At 43.4% G+C, this 27,005-nt stretch overlaps 1 protein-coding gene across 8 annotated transcripts in view; it reads left to right on the forward strand.

The window, feature by feature from the left end:
* Nucleotides 1–13,400, forward strand: part of PALM2AKAP2 (PALM2 and AKAP2 fusion) — a 428,813-nt gene extending 415,413 nt beyond the window's left edge. For 5 of the 8 annotated variants that reach the window (XM_012736750.3, XM_012736755.3, XM_076008910.1 and 2 more), the window contains 3 exons: nt 948–1,126; nt 6,586–6,624; nt 12,205–13,400. In XM_012736750.3, coding sequence (XP_012592204.1) covers nt 948–1,126; nt 6,586–6,624; nt 12,205–12,303 — 317 coding nt within the window. In that variant the 3' untranslated portion in view covers nt 12,304–13,400. The remainder of the gene's footprint in view (nt 1–947; nt 1,127–6,585; nt 6,625–12,204) is intronic. The other 3 variants (XM_012736751.3, XM_076008912.1, XM_012736754.3) reach the window with 2 other exon arrangements.
* Nucleotides 13,401–27,005: the final 13,605 nt, after the last annotated feature.

Below are 27,005 nucleotides of genomic sequence, written 5' to 3' on the forward strand. Positions count from 1 at the left end.
CTTCTCAGCAGTGCATTTCTTGCTGTGGCAATAACACCCACCCCTTGGCGAGCCAGAAAGCAAAGCCAGACATTTCCCAACAGGGAGGGGTGCAGAGGGTCTTGGTGGAAGTGCCCAGAGTCACCATAACACTGTTTAACCAATCACTGACCTCGTCTCCTCATCCTGAGAATTCCGGAGGGCATTTCAGGAGCTCACATCACACCATTCCCAAGTCTGGTGAACACCTTTGCTACTGCCTTTGTTGGTGTATGTTCCTCAAGGTCTGGCGGGGTGGGGGGGGCGGTTCTCAAACCCAAATGCTTTCAGGATCCCAGCAGGTAAGGTAAATGAATGAAGCTGGCCAATGTAAGACTTGGGTGATCTGGAAAGAGCAAGCCTCGTTCTCATTCACAGGTTTTACAACACTGTGCTATCCACACAAAAAGCCTGGGCATGTCAGCAGAGAACTGGCTGCCTCTGATACAGAGGACAGAACCTGGTGAGGAAACCAGGGGACCCAGGTGCCATCACTGGCTCCTAAGGGACCTCAACACGGCTTTCCCTTTGCAGAGCCTCAGGTTTCCTCATCTGTAAGAAGTGGGTCTCTACGGCTCCAAGGTGTGCCACCTCTGACAGTCTTAATTCCGTGATCTGTGATAGAATACATATCTCAAAAACAACTGGAGGCACTGTCTGTCTGTGTGTCTGTCTGACAAAGTACCTGCGTGGCCTGTATGATCTAACCGACTTTTTGGAACTACTGTTTTTGAGGTCTTTGTTGGATGGGTTTGTGCATTAACCTTAAGTGCTTTGATCCCTGTAATAAAATGGTCTTGCGCTTAACTACCACTGGTACCACTCTCTGTTAGAGATTGCCTTTTTTTTTTTTGCCGGTTTTCTCTCCTCTCTGAAAGCAGTCATGAGCAGACAAGCTTAGAAAGGGTGTTCTCTTCGTGTTGTTTCAGGGAAAATAGAGAAAGTCAAACCTCCTCCATCCCCTACCACTGAAGGCCCCAGCTTGCAGCCTGACTTAGCCCCCGAAGAGGCTGCCGGAACCCAGCGGCCCAAGAATCTGATGCAGACCCTCATGGAAGACTATGAGACACACAAATCTAAAAGGCGCGAGAGAATGGATGATAGTAGTGTAAGTTTTTCCTCCTTTCCTCTCTCACTTCTCCGCGGGCGACCGTCGGCGTGGCGTGTGGTATTCCAGTTCAGGCACAGATGTGTATGTGGTTGTCTGGTCAGCGTCATGGTTCCAAAATCAATTTCCAAAGGTGTGGTTTAACATGCCTGGAGTCGGGTTTGGGTTTTGGCCTTGCTTCCCAAAGATGTTGATCGTGTGATCATGCGAGGAGCTGGGCCTTTTCCTGCCAAGTGGAGTTGGAGCCCACTGGCAAGGCTAGACCACGAGATACTTGGTGTGTAAAAAGATGACATGCAAGGGCAACACGGGGAAGAGGGATGTGAGCACTCTGAAATCATCCCTAGGCACTGGGGAGCTGATTTCTACCATTGCTTGGCCTGCTCTGCAGAGATTTTATTTCTCTAGAGCACTATGAAGATGCTGTTTCTTCAGTATCTACCCTGTGGGCAATCCCTATAGATGTCACACAGCGCTCAGAAGGCTAAATGTGTTTTGGGCTGTCACCAAGCCCACATGCATACTTTGGCATGAAAGAGCCATTTAGAGTGACAGTTAAAAACCACAAGGCTACCTTGCTATCCCTAAGCTTTATAACTTTGCACTTGACATTCACATTAACTGTGAAGGAAGTCATCTGCTCTGTGGTTTCTTTCTCCAATAAGAGACTTAGGAGTTATTGTTCCAGACAGCCCTGGGATCAGCCTCAGGTTTTCATGCCAACCTCCTAGGAGTCTTCTGGCATCAGTCTCTTAGCACGTATTGAGGTAATCACCCCTCTCTGCAATTGCTCTTAAGTCAGATAATTTGGGTTGGTTGACGATACTACCCAATTTGCTTGGGACAGTCCTGGTTTATGCCTGATACCCTGATGTCATTATTAATAGGATCCCTTTTCACTCTTAAGTGTCCTAGTTTGGGTGATAAACTATCTGGTCACCTTAAACTTGAATGCTATGGGGTTCATAATAGGAACTCGTTGCTGCCTTTTATATCCTGGCTGTAGATTTCTGGAGTTGAAGCCAGATACCAAAAGTTGCTTTCAAAATATATAGTGGTAAAGAAAAGAAGAAAGCAAACACATACAGCAGTCTGACTACTCACTTGGCAGCTACCAGGCTTTCCCTTGTGTTTACACCTGAACTGTGTGGATCACTGGCTCAGCTACTCTCTCAGCCTGGAGCTACTCTACTGGGCTGTCCTATATTATCCAGTGGGATAAGACCTGCCTCTCGGTGGCCATGGACATTTCCACTGCTGGGCTTCACTGTGGGGGTGCCAGCAGCTCCTTCCCTGAGCCCATCGGATTTTTGCTGCCCACTAAGTCTCTTTAGCCAGCCCTTCTTTGCAGCCCCATGTAAAAGTATGAGTTCACCTGTAGGGATTTTCTGGAGCCTGTGTGCATTTTGAAACTTAGTGCTCTAAGCATCTTATTTCTTTTCTCCCAATGATTCCACAGTGCACATGAGCAGCTTTGGTAAAAGTTAGCCAGGTAGACTCCTCACACTCTGGTGTGGATGGTGAAGAACCGCTTAGCATGTGACCCACGTGAGTGTGTGTTAAGCACACTGCACTTGTCACTTGTGTATGTCTTTTGTGTTGGAGTGCAGATGTTAGAGAAAAATAGTCCCTACAGAAGGGAAGAGCCAGCTGTCACTCATTTCATACCAGCAGAGGGCTGGAAGCTTCCTTTGTGTACACGCTGACACTCAGGCAGCCTCCTAACGATCAGATGGGATTTCCCCCTTGCCTTCATGCAGCTATGTGGAATTGGTGTTTTAGTATGCTGATTGCCCTTCACTTGTGAATTGAAGAGGCAGCCTCCTGTCCCTCTGTTTCCCAAGTAAATAAACATTTCAAATAAGGAAAAAAACCTACTAACTAATCGAGCTGTGAATATCCCCAGATCTTGGATTCACAACCATGTGTTTTGCGCTCTTACTGATATTACAATCGAACCAAATTTGTTGTTGTTGAAAATTCTTAGGAATAGGACAAAATCTGCCAAACCCGCTATATCTTCTTTTAAGAGATCCAAATCTTGAATAACGTACCCACATCACTTTTAAAGCAAATAATGTGGCCATCAGCCAGACTTCACATGAGAGCCCGTCTCCTAGCCCTTCTGACTCAGGGGGTCTTTCCTACCATGTCCATGTTGATCACTGGTGAATATTTTGAAATTTACCTGTAAGGATGAACAAACCATCATATTTTTCCTAGCTGATCTATGGCCCCTTCTCCATTTTTTTCTTTAATTATCTCCTATACCAGAAGGATAATAATAGAGAGCGGATGGATTGCTTGGTGGTTGAGTTGTGTAACTGGCTTACCTATCTCTCCCTAGAAGCTAAAGGTAATTCTGTTAAAGGTAAAGTAATTCTGGTCTCTAGTTTCCATTTGTATACACTATTCTCAGGGCAAAGCGTGGCTTCTTAGACTCTCCACCCTCTAGGAGCCTCCGGGGCTCACACTGGCACACGCAGCATCACCCAGTGTCACACAGCGTCACCCCCGGCACCTTCACCTACCAACATTTCTTCCAGCAAGGCCCTTGGCAGCATCTTGATGTGCCTTCCAGAGATGATAAACCACACCTGGGAATCAGAGCGCCTCACACATGATCAGAACCCAAGCACGTGTTGGCTCGTACAAAGTAGCAAGTTCTTTGTGAACTGAATGGAAAGAATTCTTATTTGCTGTGCTTCCTAAAAACAAAACAGGCTGATAATCAGGATGTGTATATAGCATGTCTGTTATTTTTTAGGCACAATGATATTGATGAGCATGAAGGATAGGAGAATAAGAAGGCTAGAGAGCCCCAGGGAAGCTCTGTCTGAGGTTGTGCCGAGTGACTTTTGCCAACAGAACTGAGAAAAAGTGATGCTTGCTCTCAAAACAGGTTCAGTGTCCCCCAGCCCCTGTCAGAGCAGTGATGGTCTCGGGAGTCCCGTCCACCAGCCCAGGGCCCTCCTCGCTTCAACTTTCCCACTTCGTAAAAACTCCTGTGCGGGATAGGCAGGGGCTCACAGAATCCCTGCACGAGAGTGGCATGAGGGAAGTCATGCAGCATCTGGTGGCCCTTCTTTTTCATGTGCCTGAGCTGTCATTCTCTCCTGCTGGAAATGAGGGGATGGTCTGGGGGCTCCCAGAATGACAGAAGATGGAAAGTTTAATCTGAACTGTCTTGGAACATCTACCCAGGAGTCACTGTTTCGTGATAAGAAGTCATCTGTGGATGTCCTGGTCATTTGGCAACTGGTAAAAAAATCAATGACAAGGAATGTGAAAAAGCCCCTTTTCTCAAAAAGTTAATCCCGACCAGCCGTATTTGTTACTCACTCAGAACTTGAGCAAAGTGCTCCCTTCAGGAGTCACAGTCTTCCCTGGGGCTGGCTTCCTTGTTCTGCATGGCATAGTCACCAGTGAGTGTCTCCGCCCCCACTTATTAATAGCCCCTTGGCTAATGTTTGAGGAAGGAGGATTAGCCCCTTAACCAGGGCTATTTGCCAGCTTAGACAAGGCCTGTGAATTAGAAAAAAGCCACCTCTTTTCGAAACTCTGTGAGGATGCAGCCCTGCCCCAACCCCACAGTTTGAGGGGTGGGGTGGGGAACTGGGCTTCAGCACCATTCATCCCTTTAGCCTGGTGCTTTTGTGCAGTGTGTGTAATTCTACTCATATGGTGGCTTTCCCTTATCTGGAAATATTATCCTATGTCGACATGTCCCCTTATCTGGGTCTGATGCCATTTCTAGTCAGTCGTGCAACTCACAATGGACTAGCGAATCATAGTTTCCTGAAGGGCTTCTTGGTGCCTTGCAAAGGGACCGCCTCAGAGGTGGGGTTGCCCACTCATGGATCTGGAAGATATTCGAACTAGAAGGCACAAATGACGGGCTATTTGGATGTTTCTTTTCTTTAGGCATGAAGAGTCCCTTCAGGAAGCTGTGAGTCATCAGTCCATTGTGAATTGCATGACTGTATTAAGGCAAATAGTTTTTTTCTGTCCAGTTGTTCCCCCAACATGACCTGAGCCTTAGAAGGTGAAAGTGATGGGTCATCGAGTCCATGATGCTCTGGACTATGTCAGTGGATTTGATTTTCCTTTCTCAGTTGAAGGGAAGCTGGCCAGAGTCCAAATCACAGCCCTCTGGGTGGTCAGCCCGTCCTTACTGCAGGCACAGGACCTGCTCTCAGCGGGTTTCTCCTGTGTGTGCTCTCTCTCTTTCTAACCCCAAGATCTAATTACTGAAAGGTCTTCCAACCACCCTGTCCTGTCTTAGAACAAGAGAAGGCTATCTCATCAGGTCTCCTGGGCTATGTCGAAGCTGGGGGCTAGCTTCTCTAAGATTTCCTGGCATGTGTTTCCCTCCTGGACCAGGACACATATTGAGATTCATGGTCTTATTCTCCCTCAGTGGTGAAGGAAGCCCATCTGCCTCCACTGCTCCCCTCCCCAGCTCTACCAGAAGCTCAGCCACGATCAAGGATTCTTTGTGCTTCCCCAGCCCTCTGTTGAGTTCTCACCCACACCCTAGGGAAGGTGCCAAGGAAAGGAGAGCTCCAAACCTGTCAGCTCCCAGCCACCAGCCTGATCGTTACAGAACTAGGACTCTTAAGTGCTATATACATGAGAGACAGTCGATGGTCACAGACATGTGATCCCACCTAACCAGTCTATGGCTTCCAGTGCCCCAAACCAATAAATGCCTCAAATGTCCTAAGCAGTGTAAACCTAAGATCATCACCATGATTCTTGAGAGAGCTGTCCTAAATTGGTCCTGCTATCTCATTTCTCATAGTTGAGCCATTTTTTTCTATGCCTTTCTTACAGAAGACTTTTAGTCCCCTACAGGAACTAAAGGATCATTTTAGTTCCTAAGTGCTCATACTAATCCTAAATAATTATCCTGAATGATCAAAACAATGAGGGAGGCTGTGTGGTGTCTCCCCAGGCAAAGCCACCATTAGGTCAGTTTCAGAGCTCCTGCTTCCACAAACTTTGCATTCAAACCAACTCCTATCTATGATTACGGTCTTTGAATTGGACAACAGGCTACAAGACTGCTTTGGGGTCCAGAGATGTCTACAGGAAGAGAAAAGGCTCTTTGGCTACAGATTCTAGCAAATCCCAAATGGCCACCAAGGACCTTGCTGGTTGTATACAGAGGGGAAGGCATCTTGTTAATTCAAAGTGCAGAAAATGTTGAATTAACAAAGTATGGCTTATCTGATATTTTTATTAATGAATAATAGGGTATCTGGTTGCTCCAAAAGATGCAGACTTTGAAATAAACTAATATCAGATGAAGCAAGTCTTGGCGTAGGTGTGGAATGGCCTCCCGATGTTACTTCCTGTCACGTCTGCCCGTGGCGTGGAGCCGGTTCCCGGCTGGGGGGTGTTCTGTAAGTGTGTCTCTGCCATGTACTAACCCTGGTCTTTTCCCTCTCTGCCAGTACACCTCTAAGTTACTGTCTTGCAAGGTGACTTCCGAGGTACTTTTCAATTTGTTTGTGTTGGTTTTACTGAATGCATGATCCAGGTGCATGCCGTTGTGGTTTGCCATTTCCTGATGGGTTACATGAGAATGGCAAGAAAAATGGCTTGTCTCTCCATATGTATTTCTTCCTGCCTTTTCTGAATTGTGGGACTGTCGCAACATGTTGGAGTTCGTGCAACAATGATACACATTGCTGTGCTTTGCTGTGCTGTGTGGTGGGCTGGAGAAGACCCTGCCTACACGTGAATCTGGAAGACGTTTGGACTTGAGGGCACAATTGATGGGCTATTTGGGTTTTTTTAAGCTTCTTTAGGCATAAAGAGCAGGTGTGCTCTGGTCTGGTTCGAAAACAGAGCAGCTCATGCAAATTGAGCTGTTGATTCTGGCCAGTCTTTTGTTTGCTTTAACACAAATCTGGAGAGCTCCATTCTATAGATTTAGGATGAGCTATCCTAAATCTGTAGATTATCAATTGTGGACCATCCCAGTTCCATCCTCCAAACTTTAAACCTGTATCTTTTGTTTCGTTTTGTTCCTTTGAAGATTGACTTCCCCAAAAGTCTCCTTTCTCCTAACTTTCTTTTTTTTTTTGAGACAGAGTCTCACTTTGTTGCCCAGGCTAGAGTGAGGGCTGTGGCATCAGCCTAGCTCACAGCAACCTCAAACTCCTGGGCTCAAGCGATCCTCCTGCCTCAGCCTCCCGAGTAGCTGGGACTACAGGCATGCGCCACCATGCCCGGCTAATTTTTTTCTATATATATATTAGTTGGCCAATTAATTTCTTTCTATTTATAGTAGAGACGGGGTCTCGCTCTTGCTCAGGCAAGAGCCCAGAGTGCTAGGATTACAAGTATGAGCCACCATGCCCGGCCTCTCCTAACTTTCTTTTATACAGATTTCACAAATACATGTGCAATGAGAAACTAATATTTTTCTTATAAAATTTTTATCTTTTTAATTTTCTCCATATTTTTCTTTCTTGCTATAAAAACACAGTATGTTTCAAATTTTTATTTCTATATTTTATTTTTGTTTTATAATAATTATTTCAAATATACAGAATTATACAGGGAATCATTCATTTATTCATCTAACTATTGAGGCTGTACCATGTGTCAGACACTGTGCCAGGTTCCAAGAGGACAGCAGTCAACAAAGTTCTCAGTGTCATGGAGCCAGCATTCAAACTTTCCAATAATCTAACAAAATGAAATAATAATAACCTACCAATCCACTTTGTCCATTCTTATTGTTTCATAATATTTATTTAATATTTTTTAAAAAAGTTAATATTGCAAATATAATTCAAGCCCTCTTGTTACTTCTCCCAGTCCCCTCCCCCCATCACCCAAGAGGTTACTATTTTTGAGCTTGGGATTCATCATTTCCATGCATGGTTTTATGCTTATACTACGTATGTATATATATATACACAAACAGTATCTTATTTTTGCATGTTTAAAACATTCTATAAATGGTAAATCATGTTGCAGTATCCTCTGCTCCTTACTTTATTCTGTCTGCATTGTTTTATAGATATGTTCATGTTGATAATTGTGGTTCTAGTTTATTCTTTGTAACTGCTGTATAGTATTCCATTGAATGAATATATCACTATTTATTCAATCTGCTATTGATGGAAACGTAGATTGTTTCCAGGTTTGTTTGTTTTTTTTACCATTACAAACAATGTTTTAATGAATGTTATTACGCATGTCTCTTTGTGTACCCATGGAAGAATTTCTCTATATATCTAGGAGCAGAAATACTGGCTATTAGACTGATAAACATTTACTAGATACTATAAATTTAGTAGATACTATAAATTATTTACTAGATACTATAAATTATTCTTCAAATTGGCCATATCAACCTGTAGCATAATATATTTTTTAAGTCTCCCTATTTAGGAAAAGAATTATATTTAACTGTAGAGCCGAACAGCTGATTATCAGCAATTTTCTTTCATAAGGCATAAAATGAATACTGAGAATATCATTCCTTGTACCTTTCTTGCTAATTGTGGTCATCATCTGGAGGATGGTAGATTGACAATTAGGCCCTAAGTTGTAGCCCCTTTGAATCAGCATAGTTTAAAATAATGAAAATCTGGCCAAATATATCCAAGGAAGATAGAATTGAGCCCACTTTATCTTCAATTGATGAGAAGATAGAGGATAAAATATAAATATTAATAGGACAACCGATATTATTTTATATTTCTGTCTCTTGTTTCACACCCCCAAAGTAAAATTACCCATGTTGGTTGCTATTTAAAGTTAAGCAATTCATTCACCCTAATTCACTAAGCATTAGAGAGAAAAATTAGTATTAGAGGGTCATTCAAGAAGAATTGAATTGTATTTTTTCTCCCACTAGACTTGAATTTGAATTAATTTGAGAAAACAGTAAAAATTTAAATCAGGCCTTTCTTTTGTTTTTTGTGTTTTCCCATCTCATGGAGAGTGTTTATTGCTCTTCATACAGTCACGGAACAGTCGTATGACCTAGTGGCCTTAAGCATCGACTCCACACCTAGAGTGCTGGGTTCAAATCCTGGCTTTTCCTCCTACTAGCTGGGTCACACTGGGGAAGTTGCTTAAATTCCCGGGGTCCTTGTATGAGAAATGAGACTAAAAATAGCATGAATCTCATAAAACAGTAGTGAGGATTAAAACAGTAACTGGTTCATAGTACTTATGATGTAAGTGTGTGCTATTATTAGAGCCCCAGAAACGTGCTTTTTTGCCCAGAAAAGAAAGGAATAGACTTTAGAAAAAGACAGTTATTATACAATAATGTAAATAATAAGACCTCTTAATTTGCTAGAGATTTATAGAGATATGCGTGTATGTGAGCACACACACTTGCACACGTACAACCATCTGAATTAATCATGGAACAGATGCTTATTGAAATACCTCACCCAAAGGCTTGGCTTTTGAATCTTCAAAAGACCAGCTGCAAGATGGCTTGACTTCGAGGCAGTCCTGGGTCATAAATCTAATGAACCCTAAGATAGTAGTATTATATCAATGTTGCTGGTTATTTCAATAATAATCTGTTTATTTTCTTGTCTGTGCCATTACTAGGAGCTTTGTAGATTTCACCAGAAATTCAGGATCATGTTAAGTGGCAATACAAATTAGGGAATGAATTAAGAAAAGAAAGCTCACTATTGGTATAAGTGAATTATTTTGGCTCTTGACAAGTAGATGTTCAAACCCAAGCTACCCTAAGTGTTTCTATAATTATAAATATTTTCCTGTCCATTACACTTTTTGTGACTAAGCTCCCTGAGAGAAAGGACATTTTGTAGGAACCTGTAAGATGGGTGAATAGCTGGATTGTAACATGGGTTCCTAAAGGACAAAGCAAACTCAATTTGCTCAAGTTGTTTGAGAATTCAAATAGGGTTTAAATAATAAGACAAAGAATATTCCAAAAAAATGAGGATCATAGTTTTCAGAACCCGAGATTTATTTTTAGCTTTTATGTAAACCTTTCTGCTTGTACCTGCAATCTGAAAGGTGAACAGATGATCATTTAATACAAAGTAGATTTCCCTGTAAAAATGCTTGATATTTGTGTGCCACTTCATAGTTTAATGATAGTCATTCCTATCATCCTTCTCATGATGATAGGAATAATTATTATTTAGGAACTTACTATGCTAAGTGTTTTACATACACTGCTTCAGTCATTCCTCCAGCCAACTGTACGCTGTATGTAGTTGTTACTAACATTATCCCCATTTTACATGGGGATACTGAGGCACAGGGGTAAGTGACGTTGCCAAGCTTGCAGAGTCACTAGGGTTTAAACCTAGACCTGCCTGGGCTTCAGGGTCCACACTGCCTCCTGAGAAAGCCTGTAAATAGGACAGGTGTGCTCTCCATTTTATAGGTAAAGAAACTTCAGGTACAAGATGAACAAAAGACAAAACTGAGATAATAGCTCAGGACTCCCAAGTGCAGTCCAGCATCTGTTTCAGTTCCATGCCACTGCATATTAGACCAGAAAATTCCTGTTTAACTATACCAGAGCTGGAAGCATGCTTTCCTCTTTCTAATTTGTTATTGTTAGATATTGAGCAAATGATCATGGTATGCTTACACACAAGACGCCTTGTGGCTAGTTTATGTGCTTAACAATGCATCATTCATTCATTCAGCAAACGCGACTGATTGAACGACAGTCCTACATGTCAGGTCCAGCTCCCCCTGCTGGGAGGAATGGGGAAGGCTTCCTAGAAGAAAGTACGCAGAAGCTCTGGGTGATCCATTCATTTGACAAGGGTGCAAGAAGCAGGTTGGGATGAATCCCCAGACTTTTCACCTACCCCAAATCTGCTTATACCTGGGCTCCACCTCTGCCTGTAACCTGCATCTCCTTGCTTCTCTGGAGTTGCCAGCATCACTGTCCCTTGCCTAAATGATTATTTTTAGAATAAGCAAAGCCTTCATGGTGGCTTGGATAACCAACCAGTGTTGGCTCTACTGGATTTTTCTTTACAATCAGGAACTATATGTTCTAAGCTCATGCCAGAGTCATTGGTGGACACGCATCAGTTTGTCTTTGCTACAGTGTCATGAAATGAAACCCTGCCTCATGTGTTGGCAACCTAAACATCATCACCTGGAATAGATCATCTTGATCAAACTAAAGCTGGAGCAGATTGGCTGAAGTCTCCTCTCGGGAATCCACAGACTGTTCTAGTGAACCGGAGGTGGGAGGAGAGGGGAGGCCCTCCCTCCAGGGTGGTGAGCCTACTTATCCTTGATATTGTCACTTTTAATTTCATTCACTAGCACATATGGGACTGAAGTTGCATCAGAATGCTGAGATTGCTTTTCATTGGTCCAAAAAGCTTTTTTGTTTCCCACTTAATGGCTTTTTGAGTTTAATTATGGCAAAGTAAATTTTCATGATATACATATGATCATAGCTTATGTAGACCCACAAAGCTTGATGGATTGAATCCACACTGGTCCTATTGTTTAGAATTATTTCCTGGTTTTCCTGTTTAGGACAACACTAAGACAATCTATAGTTATGCTGTCCAATGTGATAGCCACTTTAGCCACATGGGGCTATTTAAAATAAAATTAAATATCTAGCTTCACAACTAGACTAGCTCTATTTCAAGTGCTCAATGGCTGTGTGTGGCTAGTGGCTACCATGTTGGATGGCACAGACACAGAACATTTTCATCATCTCATTAAGTCCTCTTGGACAGCACTGATCTGTAGCATGTAGAGATCTGCTTTATTACCGAAAAACTTGATGCAGAATCATATCTAGTTTAAACAAACTTGCAGCACCTTTCGCGAAAATTAAATCTGTCTATATTGAAAACTAGGGGTCAAATAGCAAATAAATTTTGGCTGTGAGATGAATGCATAACTTAGAACCTCCCATCCCATCCCCTGCTTTCCTCCAGCAGTACCAGATACTTTAATTACTTTCTCCTCTCACTTTAAGAGAGAGAAAGGAAGAAAGGAACAGAGGAGTTGGCTTGTGTACATAATTAACATCCAAGAACTCTGCATAATTTTTTTCCTTCTCTCTTCAGGTCCTTGAGGCCACACGGGTTAATAGAAGAAAGAGCGCACTTGCCTTGCGCTGGGAAGCAGGGATCTATGCCAACCAGGAGGAAGAAGACAACGAATAAACTTCCTTCGACCCAGGAAGCTTCTTTGGTGCTTGGGATACCAAGAAACCAAGAAAATCACAACTCAAAGCATTTTAATGGACTATTTATTAAAATGCAAACAAACTCAGCAATCCTTATGTAGTAGACCAGAAGCTGCAATACACAAAGATGAAAAATGAAATGAAAAGGAAGTCCACTCATCAGACGCTGACACCCAGGAGTCAAAAGAGAAAGGATTTTTTTTGGTGTGTGACTCAAAGAATCTCAGTGTTTGGATTTGGACCAATCCACAATTGATGCAAAAGGACAAAGACTTGACAAGCAAATCAGCATAGCTGCTACAGGCAGAACCGAGACCAGCCTCGCTGGGTGATGAGGAAGGACAGTGGAGATAGGGCCATTGAGGGAGCCACAGGGCCCAGGCTGGCGCAGTCTACACGGGACAGGATGTCTCTCTGCACCAGTTTCCCACCCATCACTCACAGCGCCAGAGGTGTCGTATTAATTCCATTTTCTCCAGCAGCCATAAAACGAATGGTGTTTCTCTCCGTATTTGCCGAGAAGAGGCAGTTATGATTCCATTTCTTTTACATTTAGTTCTTTTTTAATTAATTGGGAACAACTCATGATCGCAATACATACAATCCTTATTTTTAAGACAATATGTCTTCATGTTGCAAACACAATCTCTTCTACATTAGGAGGCTGAGAAAGGGGGAGAAAAACCAAATGGGTAATTTTAGCTTTAGGATCGTGTCTGCTTATAATATGTTGATTGATCTGCAGTTTATGAGAACACATTTTCACCATTATGTTTCTTCATATGAATACTATATTTAGTGGGCAACAACTATTTTTATGATGGGATGGGGGAATATATACATGTATAAAATCTGTACACATTGAACAACTTGGTTCAAGATGGTAGGGGTATTTTTAGAGTGGCAATAATTGACAAAAAGGGCAAACTCTGCCTTAGAGAGGTGGATGACATGAAATAAAAAGGTGTTTATAACTATTTTGTAATATACAGTGGGCCTTAGAGGTAGAAAGAAGAATGATGGATCGTTTTGGATCAATCAGAAAGGAAACATGAGAGAAATATCATGAAGGTAGAGAGAGAAAAAGGGAGGGAGGGAAAAAGAGTGGGAAGAAAATAAGGAGGGAAGAGATATTATTTTTGCTGAGCAACCAGTGTTTTTTCAGGATGATACAAAGAAAAATATAGAATAGAAATTTAAGTGCAGGCTTGGAATCAGCTACAAATCCTAAAGATGGGGTGTGTGTGTGTGTGTTTGTGTGTGTGTATATACCTTTGTGTGTTTGTGTAAGGTGTGTGTGTGTGTGTGTATTAAAATTCCGGAATGATCATGGCACTTGGGTGTACAGTTAATTCCTCCAAAGCTGTTGGCCAGCTTTAGGAGTGAGTGAGAATTTCTTTTTTATGAAAAGGGATATAAAAGGCACCGAGCTGATGCAGTATTTGTAATATTAAATTGACCTAACATGGTATTTGCATGAGTCACGATTGCAAAGTTTTGAGCAAGTTTTGTAATTTGACATTTAGGAAAGTATCCTATTTATTCTCATGCTTTGTATTCATGCTTAGTATACGATAGAGGATGCCAGCTTTAATCTTTGTCATTCAAAGCAATATGATAAGGGTATTCAATAATTGGGTGCCCTAAATTTCTGGATGAGAAAATTTTCAGTTCTGGCAATGAGAAAAAAAAACCAAAACCAACTAACCAGCCTTCTTTTTTTCCTCCTTTGTTTTAAAACTGTGGTTTGTTTTTTTTAAACAAAAGCAATAATTAAGTCAGACCTCACTAAAATTCACTTTTGTTTTTCTATTGTCACGTCATAAGCTCTAACAAGTAGTAGTTCCACAAAATTTGTATGTAGATGTTATGCACATTACTTTTGCTTCCTTTATTAGACTAGTATTGACTTTGGGGGGGGGATGTTTATTCACAAGCAGGTAGTGGGCATGAAGTAAAAAATGGAATTATCTAGTAACAGGGATGCTTTAAAACTGCCAAGGGAACCTGCAATTTGAAGGCAAATTCTACAGATGGTAGCCGAGATAGCACATGGGCAGTTGGCACCATCTTTATATGGTTCATTCTCCTGAATATTTTGAATGAATTTTCAACAAAATGTGCTAGCCTTTGGGGACTCAAAAACCAATGAGATCCCTGCTGCAAAGCATTGATTTTATGGTGGGGGGGGAGTCTGGCATGGAGACAGCCATTCCCAGGAAAGTGAGATCTGGGTAGAAGTCCCAACAGGTGCAATGGGAGTACCCAGGAGCGAGGACCATCTTTGCCTGAGCATTTCCAGCCAGAGGTCCCCAGTGCCTGGGCTGAAGACCCAACAATGTGGTACATTCCCAAGGCAGACACAGGGACAGGAAGAGAGGAGCCAGCTGCATCCTGTGGCCTCAGGCATCATGGCAGTTAGCATGGCTGGAGAGTAGGATAGTTCTGTGGGTCACACACAAAAATAAAATATGCTTCATGTTTTCTGGACTGACTGGTGGATCCTGTAGGGCTCACAGGCATGATCTAAACTATTTTTCATGAGAGGAAACCATCCTTATGACTTAAAGTTTTTTGTTCTGTTTGGAAGGAAACCATGTACCCACATGAAACCTACATTTGAGAAGAGAACTTGCAGCTGAAAGGAAAGCTTGGGTGGCCTTAAAATTCACAGAACGGCTTCAGAAGCAGAGGAAGGGGTCTTTGAACACAGTTGATTGAGCCAGAAGCACAAATTGCTTAAGGAATAACAGAGTTACAGAGCTGGGGGCCTTTGGGCCCCACTCTATGTGCAGATAAGGACACAAATCTGTGACTCCCAAGGTGACAAAGCTGTTTTCACTGTGGCCCCTACGTCCCCAACATGGGTCCCCAACGTCCACTAGTTCCCCTGCGCTGTCTTCCGATGACTGCTGTCTGTGTTCTCGCTCTACTCACTGAGAATCCTATTCTTATCCTATTACAATGTAAATTACAGTTCCCTTGGGAGGGCAAGGTTTTCTCTGTGCTCTTGAGTTTTTTATTCATTCAGGAAACACTGAACAAGCCCCTGCTTTGTACATAGCACTGTGCTGGGCTCTGGGATCCCAAATGAACCCCTTTAACTTTCTGAAGATGGAACCAACCCCTGGAGGAAAGTCACTCCTGCCTAATCCCTGGAGAGCGAGAGGCCCATGACAAACTCAGCCTCTGGTGCTCGGCCCCACCCCCAAATAGCACACGGGCTTGTTTAATCTCAACAGTAACGAATGTTTAGATTCTGTAGACCTTAGAAGCCTTCCGGAGAGTATTCCATTCTGCAGTGTTTATAGACGTTCGCTTTCCTCCAGAGCTGACTGCTGACATTCCTTGGCTTTCTCATCCAGAAATTATGGAGACAGGGTCTGTCAGTGGCAGGAGGCCGGGCTGTGTTCTACTTGGATGACACAATGCAATTTACTTTCCTCTCTACCCCCGTGCATGCTGCCCACCCCAGGCAAAGTCATATAAGCAGTATATAGATCAGTGTCCACGTATATATACACACACACATATATATGTAGAAACGTAACAAGGAACACTACGACAGTGTTGACTTTTGTCTCTGAAGACAAATAATTAAACATTTTTCCAACTAAAGAATGGATTTAACTAAACTATGTATTGAAAAAAAAAATAGCCTAAGTGTTAGAGATGGTGAATATATCCAGTTTTAGTTACAAAACCAATTTCCTGAATTTTAAGCATTCAGTGAGCTGCCAATTTTGATTTTGTGTTGCTCTTTACCCAAATGACTTTTTATTTCTTTTTGGGTTTTTTTTTTGGGGGGGGGGGACGGGGGGAGGGGGGGGAGGAGGGTGAAAAAAGCAGCAATACTGTGTTTGGAAATTATACTCTGTATCTGGCTTTCCTGTGTATGTTAACCACTTCAATGTTATTATCCTGCTTTGGTTTTATAGTGATTGTGAGGCATTCAATGCAAGTATACAATTATTTTCTCATTAAAACCCAATGTGTGTTGTGTTTTTATAAACGATGGCTGCCTGTGTGACTGCAAGGGAGGGCGGAAGACTGGCCAAACAGTGGCACACCAGCTTCCTCGGCCTCAGCTGGGTGACAGCATCTGCTTCCTTACATCTGGAGCACAGAAAGCAGCTGAGCGGATGGAGCACCGCTGCACCAAGCTGCTCCCAAAGCGTCCTCTTCAATGTTGTCCCCAGCTGCCCTGGCTGGGGGCCAGAGCCTCCGACGGGACCCACAGAAATGATGCAGGGCCCTTTGAGGACTTAGGGAGATGCCAAAGCCAAAATGAGAGTTGGATAAACAGCAGGACAAACCCTACAATCCAGCCTTCGTGTGGCTCTTTAGCACTGAATGTATTCTTGACGAATACATCCTGAGCCTCTGCATTGGACTCTCCTCTGCAAAGAATAGAGAATTTCACACTGTAAAAAGCAAACTGAGCTGGGAACAGTGGCTCAAGCCTATAATCCTAGCACTTTGGGAGGCCAAGGTGGGAGGATTGCTTGAGCCCAAGAGTTTGGGACCAGCCTGGGGAGACATAGTGAGGCCCCATCTCTACAAAAAGTAAGAAAAGTTAGCTGGGCGTGGTGGTGTGCGCCTGTAGTCTCTGCTACTTAGGAGGCTGAGGAGGGAGGATCCCTTGAGCCCAGGAGTTTGAGGTTGCAGTGAGCTATGATCATGCCACTGCACTCCAGCCTGGGTGACAGAGCGAAACCCTGTCTCAAAAGAAAAAAGCATACTAAAACCACACGTTTATCAGCTTCCTCCCTAAATTTCCTCCCTTTTCTCTCTTCTACTTCCTGACTTCCCATTCAGCCTCTAGCTGTTCTATCCATTGACCCAACTCTGGGTCCCTAACCCCTGACCTCAGTTTTTGCTCCTCCTCCCCCGACCGACCCCTCCTCTTCCCTGCACTTCCACTCCAGCTGCCTCTTTTTCTAGCTTTCCCCACTTGTGATTCTTCCAATCTTTCTCCCCAGAATGTCCAACCGTATTTTCCTTCTCTGAGCATCTGGGGGCTTCCCTGTGGCACCATGTCATCTCAGGTGACTCTCATATGCAGCAAGCATTGTGCATCCCTGTCCCCAGCGCAATGGTTTCTAACCCTGGCTGTGCTGTACATTAGGATCAGCTGCAGTGGTTTTTAAAAATACTGGTGCTTGGGCCTCACCCCCAGATATTCCAATTTATTTCCTCTGAATGGGGCTCAGATGTGATGTCAGTATGTTTTAACAACTCCCCAAGAGTTTCTAATGAGCAGCCAGGGTTGAGAATCACTGGTCCACAGGGGACATCAGACTGCCTCATGTCAACCTTCTTCAAAGAGTTCTTGGGGGCAACATCAAATTGAAATTAGTGAGGACTTGAGCTGAACTGGCAGATCTCTGATGGTCCCAGGAGACAGAGCAGCGCTGGCAATTGAGGGAGGGGTTTTGCAAAGCTGCAGTTGTAACTTCTCTGATACTCTCAGCTGTTCTCCTTTGGCTGACGGCAGGCCTATCTGTTAACCCTTTGGGGCTAACAGAGGGATGAACAAGCTATAAGCAAGTGCCAGAAACATCCTCTAACCTACAAGGGGCACACAGGGATAAGAAAGAGCTCAAACAAAGGCCAAAAATGCCTTTCTGGCAGATGAAGCTAGGGTCTTTTTTTTTCCATTTGTCATTATAAGTGTCTGCCAATTTCCATGGTGTACAGTGGCTGATTTCAAGAGACCAATGGTTTAGCAAATGGCTTTAAAAACTCCTGAATATTTAACAATTGGTGGAGAACAAAGACTACTGTGATTAAAAGACACACAGAATGACCTAGAGATGTGGTGCTAAGGCCTTAATTAATAAGAGCTTTCATTTGCCTGGAGCGGCTCTTATGAAGCAGTCACAGCAGGTACCCAACAAGGATTTAAGATTCTGATCATCTCTTCTGATGATTATGATTACTCCTAGATAGAAAAACAAAAACAAACAAACAAACAAAAAACCAGCCTATGTGCCTAGCCCATTGCCAGGGTCTGTGATAGGAAGGTGAGGGAAGGGATGCTGAACTCCCGAACCCATCAGTCCAACAGTTGTGAGTTCAATCTCCCACTAGTGGTGTACACTGAGCAAGTTATTTGTCCCATCTTTGCCTCAGTTTCCCAATCTGTGAAGTATGAACAATAGTGCTCATAGATGACTGTAGGCACAAGCACTCCACATATGTTAGTTAATGATAGGATTATTATTACTAAAATGAAGAAAATAGGATAAAACAGGTGAAATATAAAACGAAAAGCAAGTTAAAATGTACAACAGCTAGGGACAACTAAAAGGCTAAGAAGGATAAAAAGTTAAAATTAAGGACAAAAAGGAAGGAAAAAAGGTGGGCAAGTGAAAAATGAGGAAAAAAATAGGTAGTTAATGGGATCAGAATAAAATATGGGAAATAATTGACCAGCATACATCAAACATGCATAATATATATTAAAGGAATGTGAATAACTCCATAAAAGAAAATATTTAAATAAATACAAACAAATGCATGTTTAAAAGAAATCTCGTCTGGAGGCTGGCAACTCATTCTTGCACAGTGATCTCTGGACAAGACCCTCAAAGAGACGTTACCCCTGCTCACCCTCACCACCCCCTCCAATTCAAAGTAAAGATGTGGGGCTTCCCTGAGGTTCTGCAGGCCAGCGTGGGAATTTGGCTGTGGCTGTTTCTATTGGGGTCACCACAATTGAGTTTTCAGCGTTGTTGGCAATGCATGCATTGTTTATATACTGACCCATACAGTGGAAGGCAAGAGGAATAGATAAGTCTTAGAATAGATTTTCAACATTTCAAAGAATGAGAGGCAGCTGTGACTAATTTGTGCCACATTGTTAAGGTGGCAAGCATAAATTTGATAGAAACTGCCTCCTGATTTTCAACAGAAGGTGCCTAACTTCCAGGGTACACATGGTCCAATTAAAGAAAAAAATATAACTATGAGCTTTGCTCAATAGGAAAGTACCAGCCACCAAATTTACAGAATGAGTATGGGTGGCTTGGAAGGAAATTCTAGATTCAGTACTGGAGCACTCCTCTAAGAAATACTGCACCAACACACAGAGGGTGGTAAATGCATATAAATGTATGGAAAAAACTCAGGAGAGTCAGACTTTAAAAAACTCAGGGGAGTCAGTTTTAGGAATACCTTAGCCAATTTACTTTGTTTACACTTTCCTTTTTATGTATGTACAAAAATCATGCATTAAAAAATCTATATTTAAATAAGCCTGAAGGAGTTGTTCAATGGGTATAAAATAAACATTCTCAGTGATTAGAGAGGGTATTGGGTTGTGGTCTAAAGTGCCATTGCTTTTTATTAATGGTCATATTTAAAAACTCAAATTCCAATTGATAGCATGTGAGATTTGAAGAAATGCACTAATAATGTGGCCATAATTTATTAAGACTATATGCTTAGGAAGTAAGTATTGTCATTCCCTCTTTCTTATTATTAAGGAAACTAAAGTACGAATAAAGTGACGACTCACCTGAAGTCACCTATCTAGGCAGTCTTACTTCCAAAGTTAGAATTATTAACCACTGCATTTATAAGAATTCCCAGGGAGGCAAAGTCCTGCTAATACCGTGTTGAGCTATAGTTCTAACAAGAGACTATAGTTGGGTCTCTTCTGGATTGCATTGACAACACCACAATTTGGTTTTTTTACTATGAGTGTGGTTTGGGGAAGGGCCTGAGCTTATTCCACCTGGAGCTTATCATCTCCCTAAAAAGAATAATGGAGCCAGGATACGTAGGAAGACCCCTCATTCCAATTCTAAGTATCTTTAGAGAATCCCTACTTCTTTTGATGGAAAACTGATTAGAAAACTTTGCCGAGCAGGTATTTATGTGGCCATCTTGGTTCATTCTAACTTTTTTTTTTTTTTTGCAAACTTTTTTGTAAAGGTCCAGATAGTAAATATTTTAGGCTTTGTGGGCCACACGGCTACTCAACTCTGCCATTGTCACTTGAAAGCAGCCACAGACAATGCATAAATGAATGAGTGTGGCTGGGTTCCCGTGAAACCGTACTGATGAATATTGAAGTGTTTATTCTATATAATTGTCCCCCACGTGGCACAAAATATTTTTCTTTCACTTTTTTCAACCATTTAAAAATGTAAACTCTCTTCTTAGCCTTAGGATGTACAAAAACAGGCCAATTTGGATCCCAGGCTCTGATTTGTCTGCTTCTGCTACAGTGTCAATGTCTTTTCTAACAAGAGCTCAACTTTTGAGATCAGGCATGGAACTCAAATTTGGGGCCCACCACGTTTTCTGTGGAACCTTTGACAATTTGCTTATTCTAGATCAGATTTGTGATTCATAGTTGCGGTGAGAATTAAACCAGATGTTATATGTAAAGAGTTTGGTGAGTGGTTAGTACATATGTGCTCAGAGTTCATGCTCTTAAATCCCTATATTCGGTCAACAAATACTTATTTGAGTGCCTACCATATGTCAAGTTATGTGCATATAAAAACAAATGAAAAGGGGGTTTCTTAGGATGCTTTCAACTGCAATTGGGGAAGTATCACATGTTCCTATGTAGCATTGGGAGGTGAAGGGCATAGATGCTCAGAGATCAGGCAATGTTTACACACCTGCCTTTCCTTAATTATTAAATAGGGCCACCCAGTGATAACCCATATTGTCTCAGCCTGCTTTTAATTTTTCCTCTGACTGTCCGACCCAGATAATTGTGTATTCTTCTGGACATATGAGAGACATCCAAGTGGTAAGACGTTTAGTGAAAATCAGAAAGATTTCAGAACTCATCAGGATTGCAAGGGTCAGGAGCTCTTGAGGAGAAATTTAGAAAGGCACTTTCCAAGATGAGCATGAAGGTTTTAGAAGCACCTTCACTGATAATGGGAAGGGTGGAGTTTCTTAAGCTTTCATTGTTTTCAGTTGACTTCAAGATGCTCACCTTTGCCTGCAGGCATGCAATGTGGCCACGAGGTGGCAGTGGTGCCTAAAGCATTGTAAGAGCAGCGTCCATAGCTACGAGCTTCCCTGGGTGGTGGGATTTCCCATCCTTGGCAGTAGATAGGAATCCATGAAATCTACATATAGCTACTCCCCAAACACCAAAATAAACAAACACCGCCACTTGTACAGTTCTGCCTGTAGGTCAAACGAGACACTTTACCTATACTTACATTTCAGTGGAAAACTGACCTCGTGGCCAGATGACACCTGCATGCTTCTTATCAATGACGGCCCATAGTTCTTGAGGGCTAGCTCTGTCCTGTGCACTGTGCTGAGCCTTTCACACGGATTATTTCACTCGATTCTTCCATGCTATTGGGGTACATACTATTAGTTTCATCTCCATTTTACAAATGAAGAAACACTCAGAGAGTTTGAATAACTTGCTCCAGGTGATAGAACTGTGATGAAAGGAGGTTTCAAACCCAGGCGGTCTGAGCCAAAGCCTGTGTGCTCTTACCCCCAAAACTTTCCTTCTCATCAACTTGATTCACTAGCAAACAGACCTCTGGTCTTGGTCCTGGGTCAGCTCTGCTTTTGCTCAGACCAATGGAAGAGCTCTGCTTCAGCACGGACTAGCTCCAAGGACGGAGACAGTGCTATTGACAGATGGCATTTGGGCTGTGGATGCTGATGTGGCCAAGGCAGGGGGATATGGGTGGGGCGCTGGCAGTGTCTGGTAAAAGCAGCCACTGTCCCTAAGAGCCAGCAGACACTAAAATTCTGGCTCTTTCCAACTGCTGCCCCGAGAGCACATGGGCATGTGGTCTGCCTTCTAAGTTATCACAGATGTCTACCGAGTTATGCAGATGTTCTGGCCTTCCATAAAAATAGTCCCCAGCTCTCCACCCTGCAGTATCTGTTTTCCGTGCCTCTAGCTGTTCCCATGTACACACAAACACACACTTCACAGAATCACCCCAGTACTAGGCACTCGTTTTTGTATTGAGTAAAGCCAGCCAGCCAACAAAGAGACCCAATAAATAATTCAGTGTCTGAAAGGAGAGAAAAGTTTCTCTCTCATGTTGCAGTCCGAGGGAAGCATCTGAGGTCCAAAGGCAGATTTGTTTCAAGCAGTCACTTAGAGACTCAAGCTCTGTCCATCCTGTTTCCCCGTCAGCCCCGGGACCTTACTGTCATAGGCATGGTTCAGCCTTGGGAAACTTTAAGGTGCAGTAAAGCCATTTACTGAAAACATAGGTGGTTCCAATTCTCTGGACCCCTAGTAGCTGTGGCTTCCCTGCCTTGATTAAGACAGACAGCAGGCTGGGTGCGGTGGCTCTCGCCTGTTATCCTAGCACTTTGGGAGGCCAAGGTGGGAGGATTGCTTGAGCTCAGGAGTTCTTGATCAGCCTGAGCAAAAGCGAGACTCCCGTCTCTACTCTAAATAGAAAGAAATTAGCCAAACAACGAAAAATAGAAAAAATTAGCCGGGCATGGTGGTGCATGCCTATAGTCTCAGCTACTCAGGAGGCTGAGGCAGGAGGATCGCTTGAGCCCAGGAGTTTGAGGTTGCTGTGAGCTACGCTGATGCCATGGCACTCTAGCCTAGGCAACAGAGTGAAACTCTGTCTCAAAAAAAAAAAAAAAAAAAAAAAAGACAGACAGTAGATTGGCTTCTAATGAGTAAGAAATGGTAATTCCAGGGTTTCTACTGCTTCCCAGGAGTTGGCAAGAGAACAACTCACACTAAGTCCTAGGGAATCAGCTGTTACAAGTTGATTAAGGCTGCATTTCCTCCCTCATTACTGTCTACACCTGGTCTATTCCTTCCACTAGTTATAACAGCACAAACTATGAGAAGAATAGCTCCAAGCACAGATGGGAGGAACATAGAGGGACTGCTCATTAGTCCTGGAAAGGCCTCCAGATGGATCAGAACATATCCTGTATGTTAGCACAAAGGACACTGCATGGGAATGCTCACATTCCACAATCCTGCCTCTCATGGGAGCAGTGTTGGCATTCTTAATGGGGCTCGTGGGGCACCGTGAAGCCCACGAAGAGAGTCACACACAGGTACAAATAAGTTGATTATGTTCAGATGTCCCTTGGCCACACAACCTGCTTTTCACTTCAGGCAGCTGAGGAGGGCTCTGCAGAGCCTCTGAAGACCTTGCAGCTAGCTACTCTGGTACTTGTGTTAGTTTCTCTGATTCTGAGTTGCAAACCTTTCAGACAGACCTGAAGAAGATTCCAGTGGTTGCTCAATACATTTGCCATATTGTTTAGTCTGGGTTAGTATCAGCTGGTCTGGACTGATGGCATGCTTATCTCCAGAGCTGCCTGGGGTACGGTAGTGACCCTTAGCTGGCACTATGGAGTGCCTGAACTAAAGATGAATGATATGTTTTAACCATGGGTACGTGAGTAGTTTCAGAAAGGGATCTATCAGCCTACCTGTAATGTTTGATAATAAGTGGTTTCATGATATGCATCTGGTTTTGGTGGCATCTGGGGTGTTTTGACACTTAAGGAATGGCTCAGAGGACCAGCTCACTGGAAGGACCCCCACCGCAAGTAGACTTTGGGTTTCTAGCATTCAGGTGTTTTGCACGTACGCTGGTGGTAACTGAGACCTGGAAACAAAGTGTGTCCTGTGTGAGTCTGCGACAGTAAGACAAAGAAGTTTGTCTCTGAGATCTCCAGGTCATCTCCTAAGGTTGCTGTATTGTACCCTCTGCCTGTAATAAAGCTGTCTGAGCATAAGCCGTTTGAGTCTTGTGGGTCCTTTCAGCAATATAACACTTAAGGTACTCACTATGTAATTAATGCACTTGCTCTTCTTGATAACCTTAATGTCACCCAAACCATCAGGCGATGCACTTGGTGCTTGGCAGTCAGTCTGGTGACCTGGAAGAACAGGCTCATTATAAAGAGAATGATGAGGGGACTCAACTGTAACTGTCTAGATAGTTACATAAATCACATCTCCATAAACATGACAAAAGATAATTGAGATTCCCTTGCAACCGCATGTGAGATGTAAAAGCCCAAAGCTCACGCCAGGCAGACAGAGGAAAGTGAGGATAGGGCAGGTGGAGGCAAGTGTGAGTAATCACCTGACGTCTGGGCTCTCCTCTGAAGCTTTATCATTGTAGACCTAACCCGGTTCTATCTGAGCCTATTTCAAAAGTGGAGAAGAAGTTGGGGGAGCAAGAACGTCGAGGTGAATTTGGTGCAAGGGGTTCAGATGAAAGCATGCTGTTCCAGGAGCCCATTTAACCTAGGTCCTGGTGTCAGGAGAGTGAGCAGGGCAGGATCTGTCACAGGGAGTCACCTGCACAGAAGTGAGATTGGACTCTTGGGACCAGCTTTCTGAGGAGGAAGGCAGATGTAAAAAGGTGTGAGCACCCCGTACAGAGTCTTGTGGCTAAGATGTAGGGATGCGGGCAGAGAGGTCAAAGGGACTCGGGGAGTTTGTTGGGCAAACATGCATGACTTTAAGAAAATAGTAACTTAGGTGAAATTCACATAACATAAAATTGACAGGTTTTTTTTTTGTTTTTTTTTTGGAGACAGAATCTTGCTCTGTCACTCTGTGTAGATAGAGTGCAGTGGTGTCATCATAGCTCACAGCATTTACCCACTCCCAACCCTGGAGAAGACAGAAACCTAAGTATTCAGGGTGAGAGGGCAGCCACCTGAGCTTCCCATCACTCCCCACGGCAGACATCCAGCCCAGAGCTCTTGAGGGAGTTTTACCTTTGCGTGAAGTTGGAAGTTGTTTTTTAAATTACACAGAACAGCACTTATTAAGTGCTGAACTGAATGGGTAGTTTTCATTCCCATGAGTGATGAGAAAAGTGACATGAATTTCATCCATGAATGTGAAAATGAAATAAAGTTGTTTATAATTATCTCCTGTTATGGACTGAAAGCTTGTATCCTCCCCAAATTCCCATGTTGAAATACTAACTCCCAATATGGTGGCATTAGGAGGTGGGGCCTTTGGGAGGTGATAAGGTCATGAGGGTGGAGCCCTCATGAATGGGATTAGTGCCCTTATGAAAGAGACCCCAGAGAGATCTCCTGCCCTTTCCACCATGTGAGGGCTCAGCAAGGAGATGGCATTACTCAAACCAAAAAGTGGGCCTCCATCAGACACCAAATTTCCCGGTGCATTCATCTGGGACTTCCCAGCCTCCAGAAATGTGAGAAATCAATTTCTCTTGTTTATAAGCCACCCCATCTATACTATTTGATTATGACAACCCGAACTGACTCAGATCCCAGGAGTTGCGTGCCTGGTCAATGTCCTTAAAGAACAAAGTGCATGATTTTTTATGTCCCAGCACAGGATCTGGCATGCAGGAGACACGCAGTACCTGGGAAGGGCATGTTCTCTCTTTGTTCAATGACTGTTTCCTTGCTGATCACACCACTGCAGCCTGGAGGCAGCAAGCCAGAGGCCCAGGGGCCACTGCCACAGAGGGAAGGTGACCTCCCTATGGGGATGGGCAGAGGGTGACCTTTCTGCCCTGCCACCTCCTTTCCCCCTTCATCAGTAGCTAACAGGATGGCCATTCTTTAGCCTGGATCAGAAAATAGGGCTGAAATTTACTAAGTGAACTTGTAATCCTAGCATAATCTCTCCAAAACTAGTGAGCAATTCTCTGTGTCTCTCTGTAAGTGCTTGGGACACTAATGGGGATATTTTGTATTAAAAAAAAAAAAAAAGTCTACAAGGGGAAATCTACCAAATGTGGCCCATCAGTACTGACCACCCATTAAAGGCTGGGTGTAGCCTGTATCATGAACAGTGGTTCTCAAACTTGAGTGTGCCCCAGAACCCCCTGGAGGGCTTCCTAAAACAGACTGCTGGGCCTCACTCCCCAAATGTCTGAGCAGTAGTTCTGGGTGGGGCCAGAGAATTTTCATTTCTGATGTGTTCCCAAGTGATGCTGACGTGATGCGGCTGGTCCACAGAACACACTTTAGGACCACCAAGCCAGACTCAGACTATAGGTTCCATCGGCAACCCCAACTTACTCTGAAATTAATCACTCTCAAATGTTTACAGTGTCTTAAAAATGGTCTGAGAATAACTGTTTGCCCACCCTCCTCAGCTCTGGCTAAATGCCACAGAGAGGTTTTCTCAGGAGTTTCTTGCCCAAGCATCCCAGGCCCTTGTTCTGGAGCCTTCCTCAGGGTAATCACGTGGCTTCCAGTTCATCTCAGGAATAATGCTGAAGTTGGCGGCACCTCCAACACACGAAGTTAGCAACGCACTCCTGGTCCTGTGTGATGAGGAAGGGCAGACAGATTGGCCCTAGTGTGGAGGCTCAAAGTTTTCCCTTCCCTATTAATCGCAAAAATAGGACCTCTGAGATATTTGTCAAGGACATAGTTGGGCCTTCTATCAGGACCTGCTTGTTGGTGGGAGGAACAAGGCTCTTCTGGTCAACTTTCTTTTTCAGAGAGCCTCTATGAGTCACTTCCTTGTCTTTCTACCTACAGAGCTGGTGGGATAACATAGGCATGGGGCTGCCTCCCTCCTAGGACCCTGCCCCTCTCTTCCTCCCCACCCGGGAAAGTAGAGTGGGGCACACATAAGTGGCGTCCAAAAGAGAGGGAGTGTGGAGATCCCGCCAAGTTCTGTGCTCAGCCTCGCAGAGAAGCCTCTGTCCATTGAGCAACTTGGTCTGTGCC

This window comes from Microcebus murinus, chromosome 12 (assembly GCF_040939455.1).
Source record: "Microcebus murinus isolate Inina chromosome 12, M.murinus_Inina_mat1.0, whole genome shotgun sequence".
NCBI lineage: Eukaryota > Metazoa > Chordata > Mammalia > Primates > Cheirogaleidae > Microcebus > Microcebus murinus.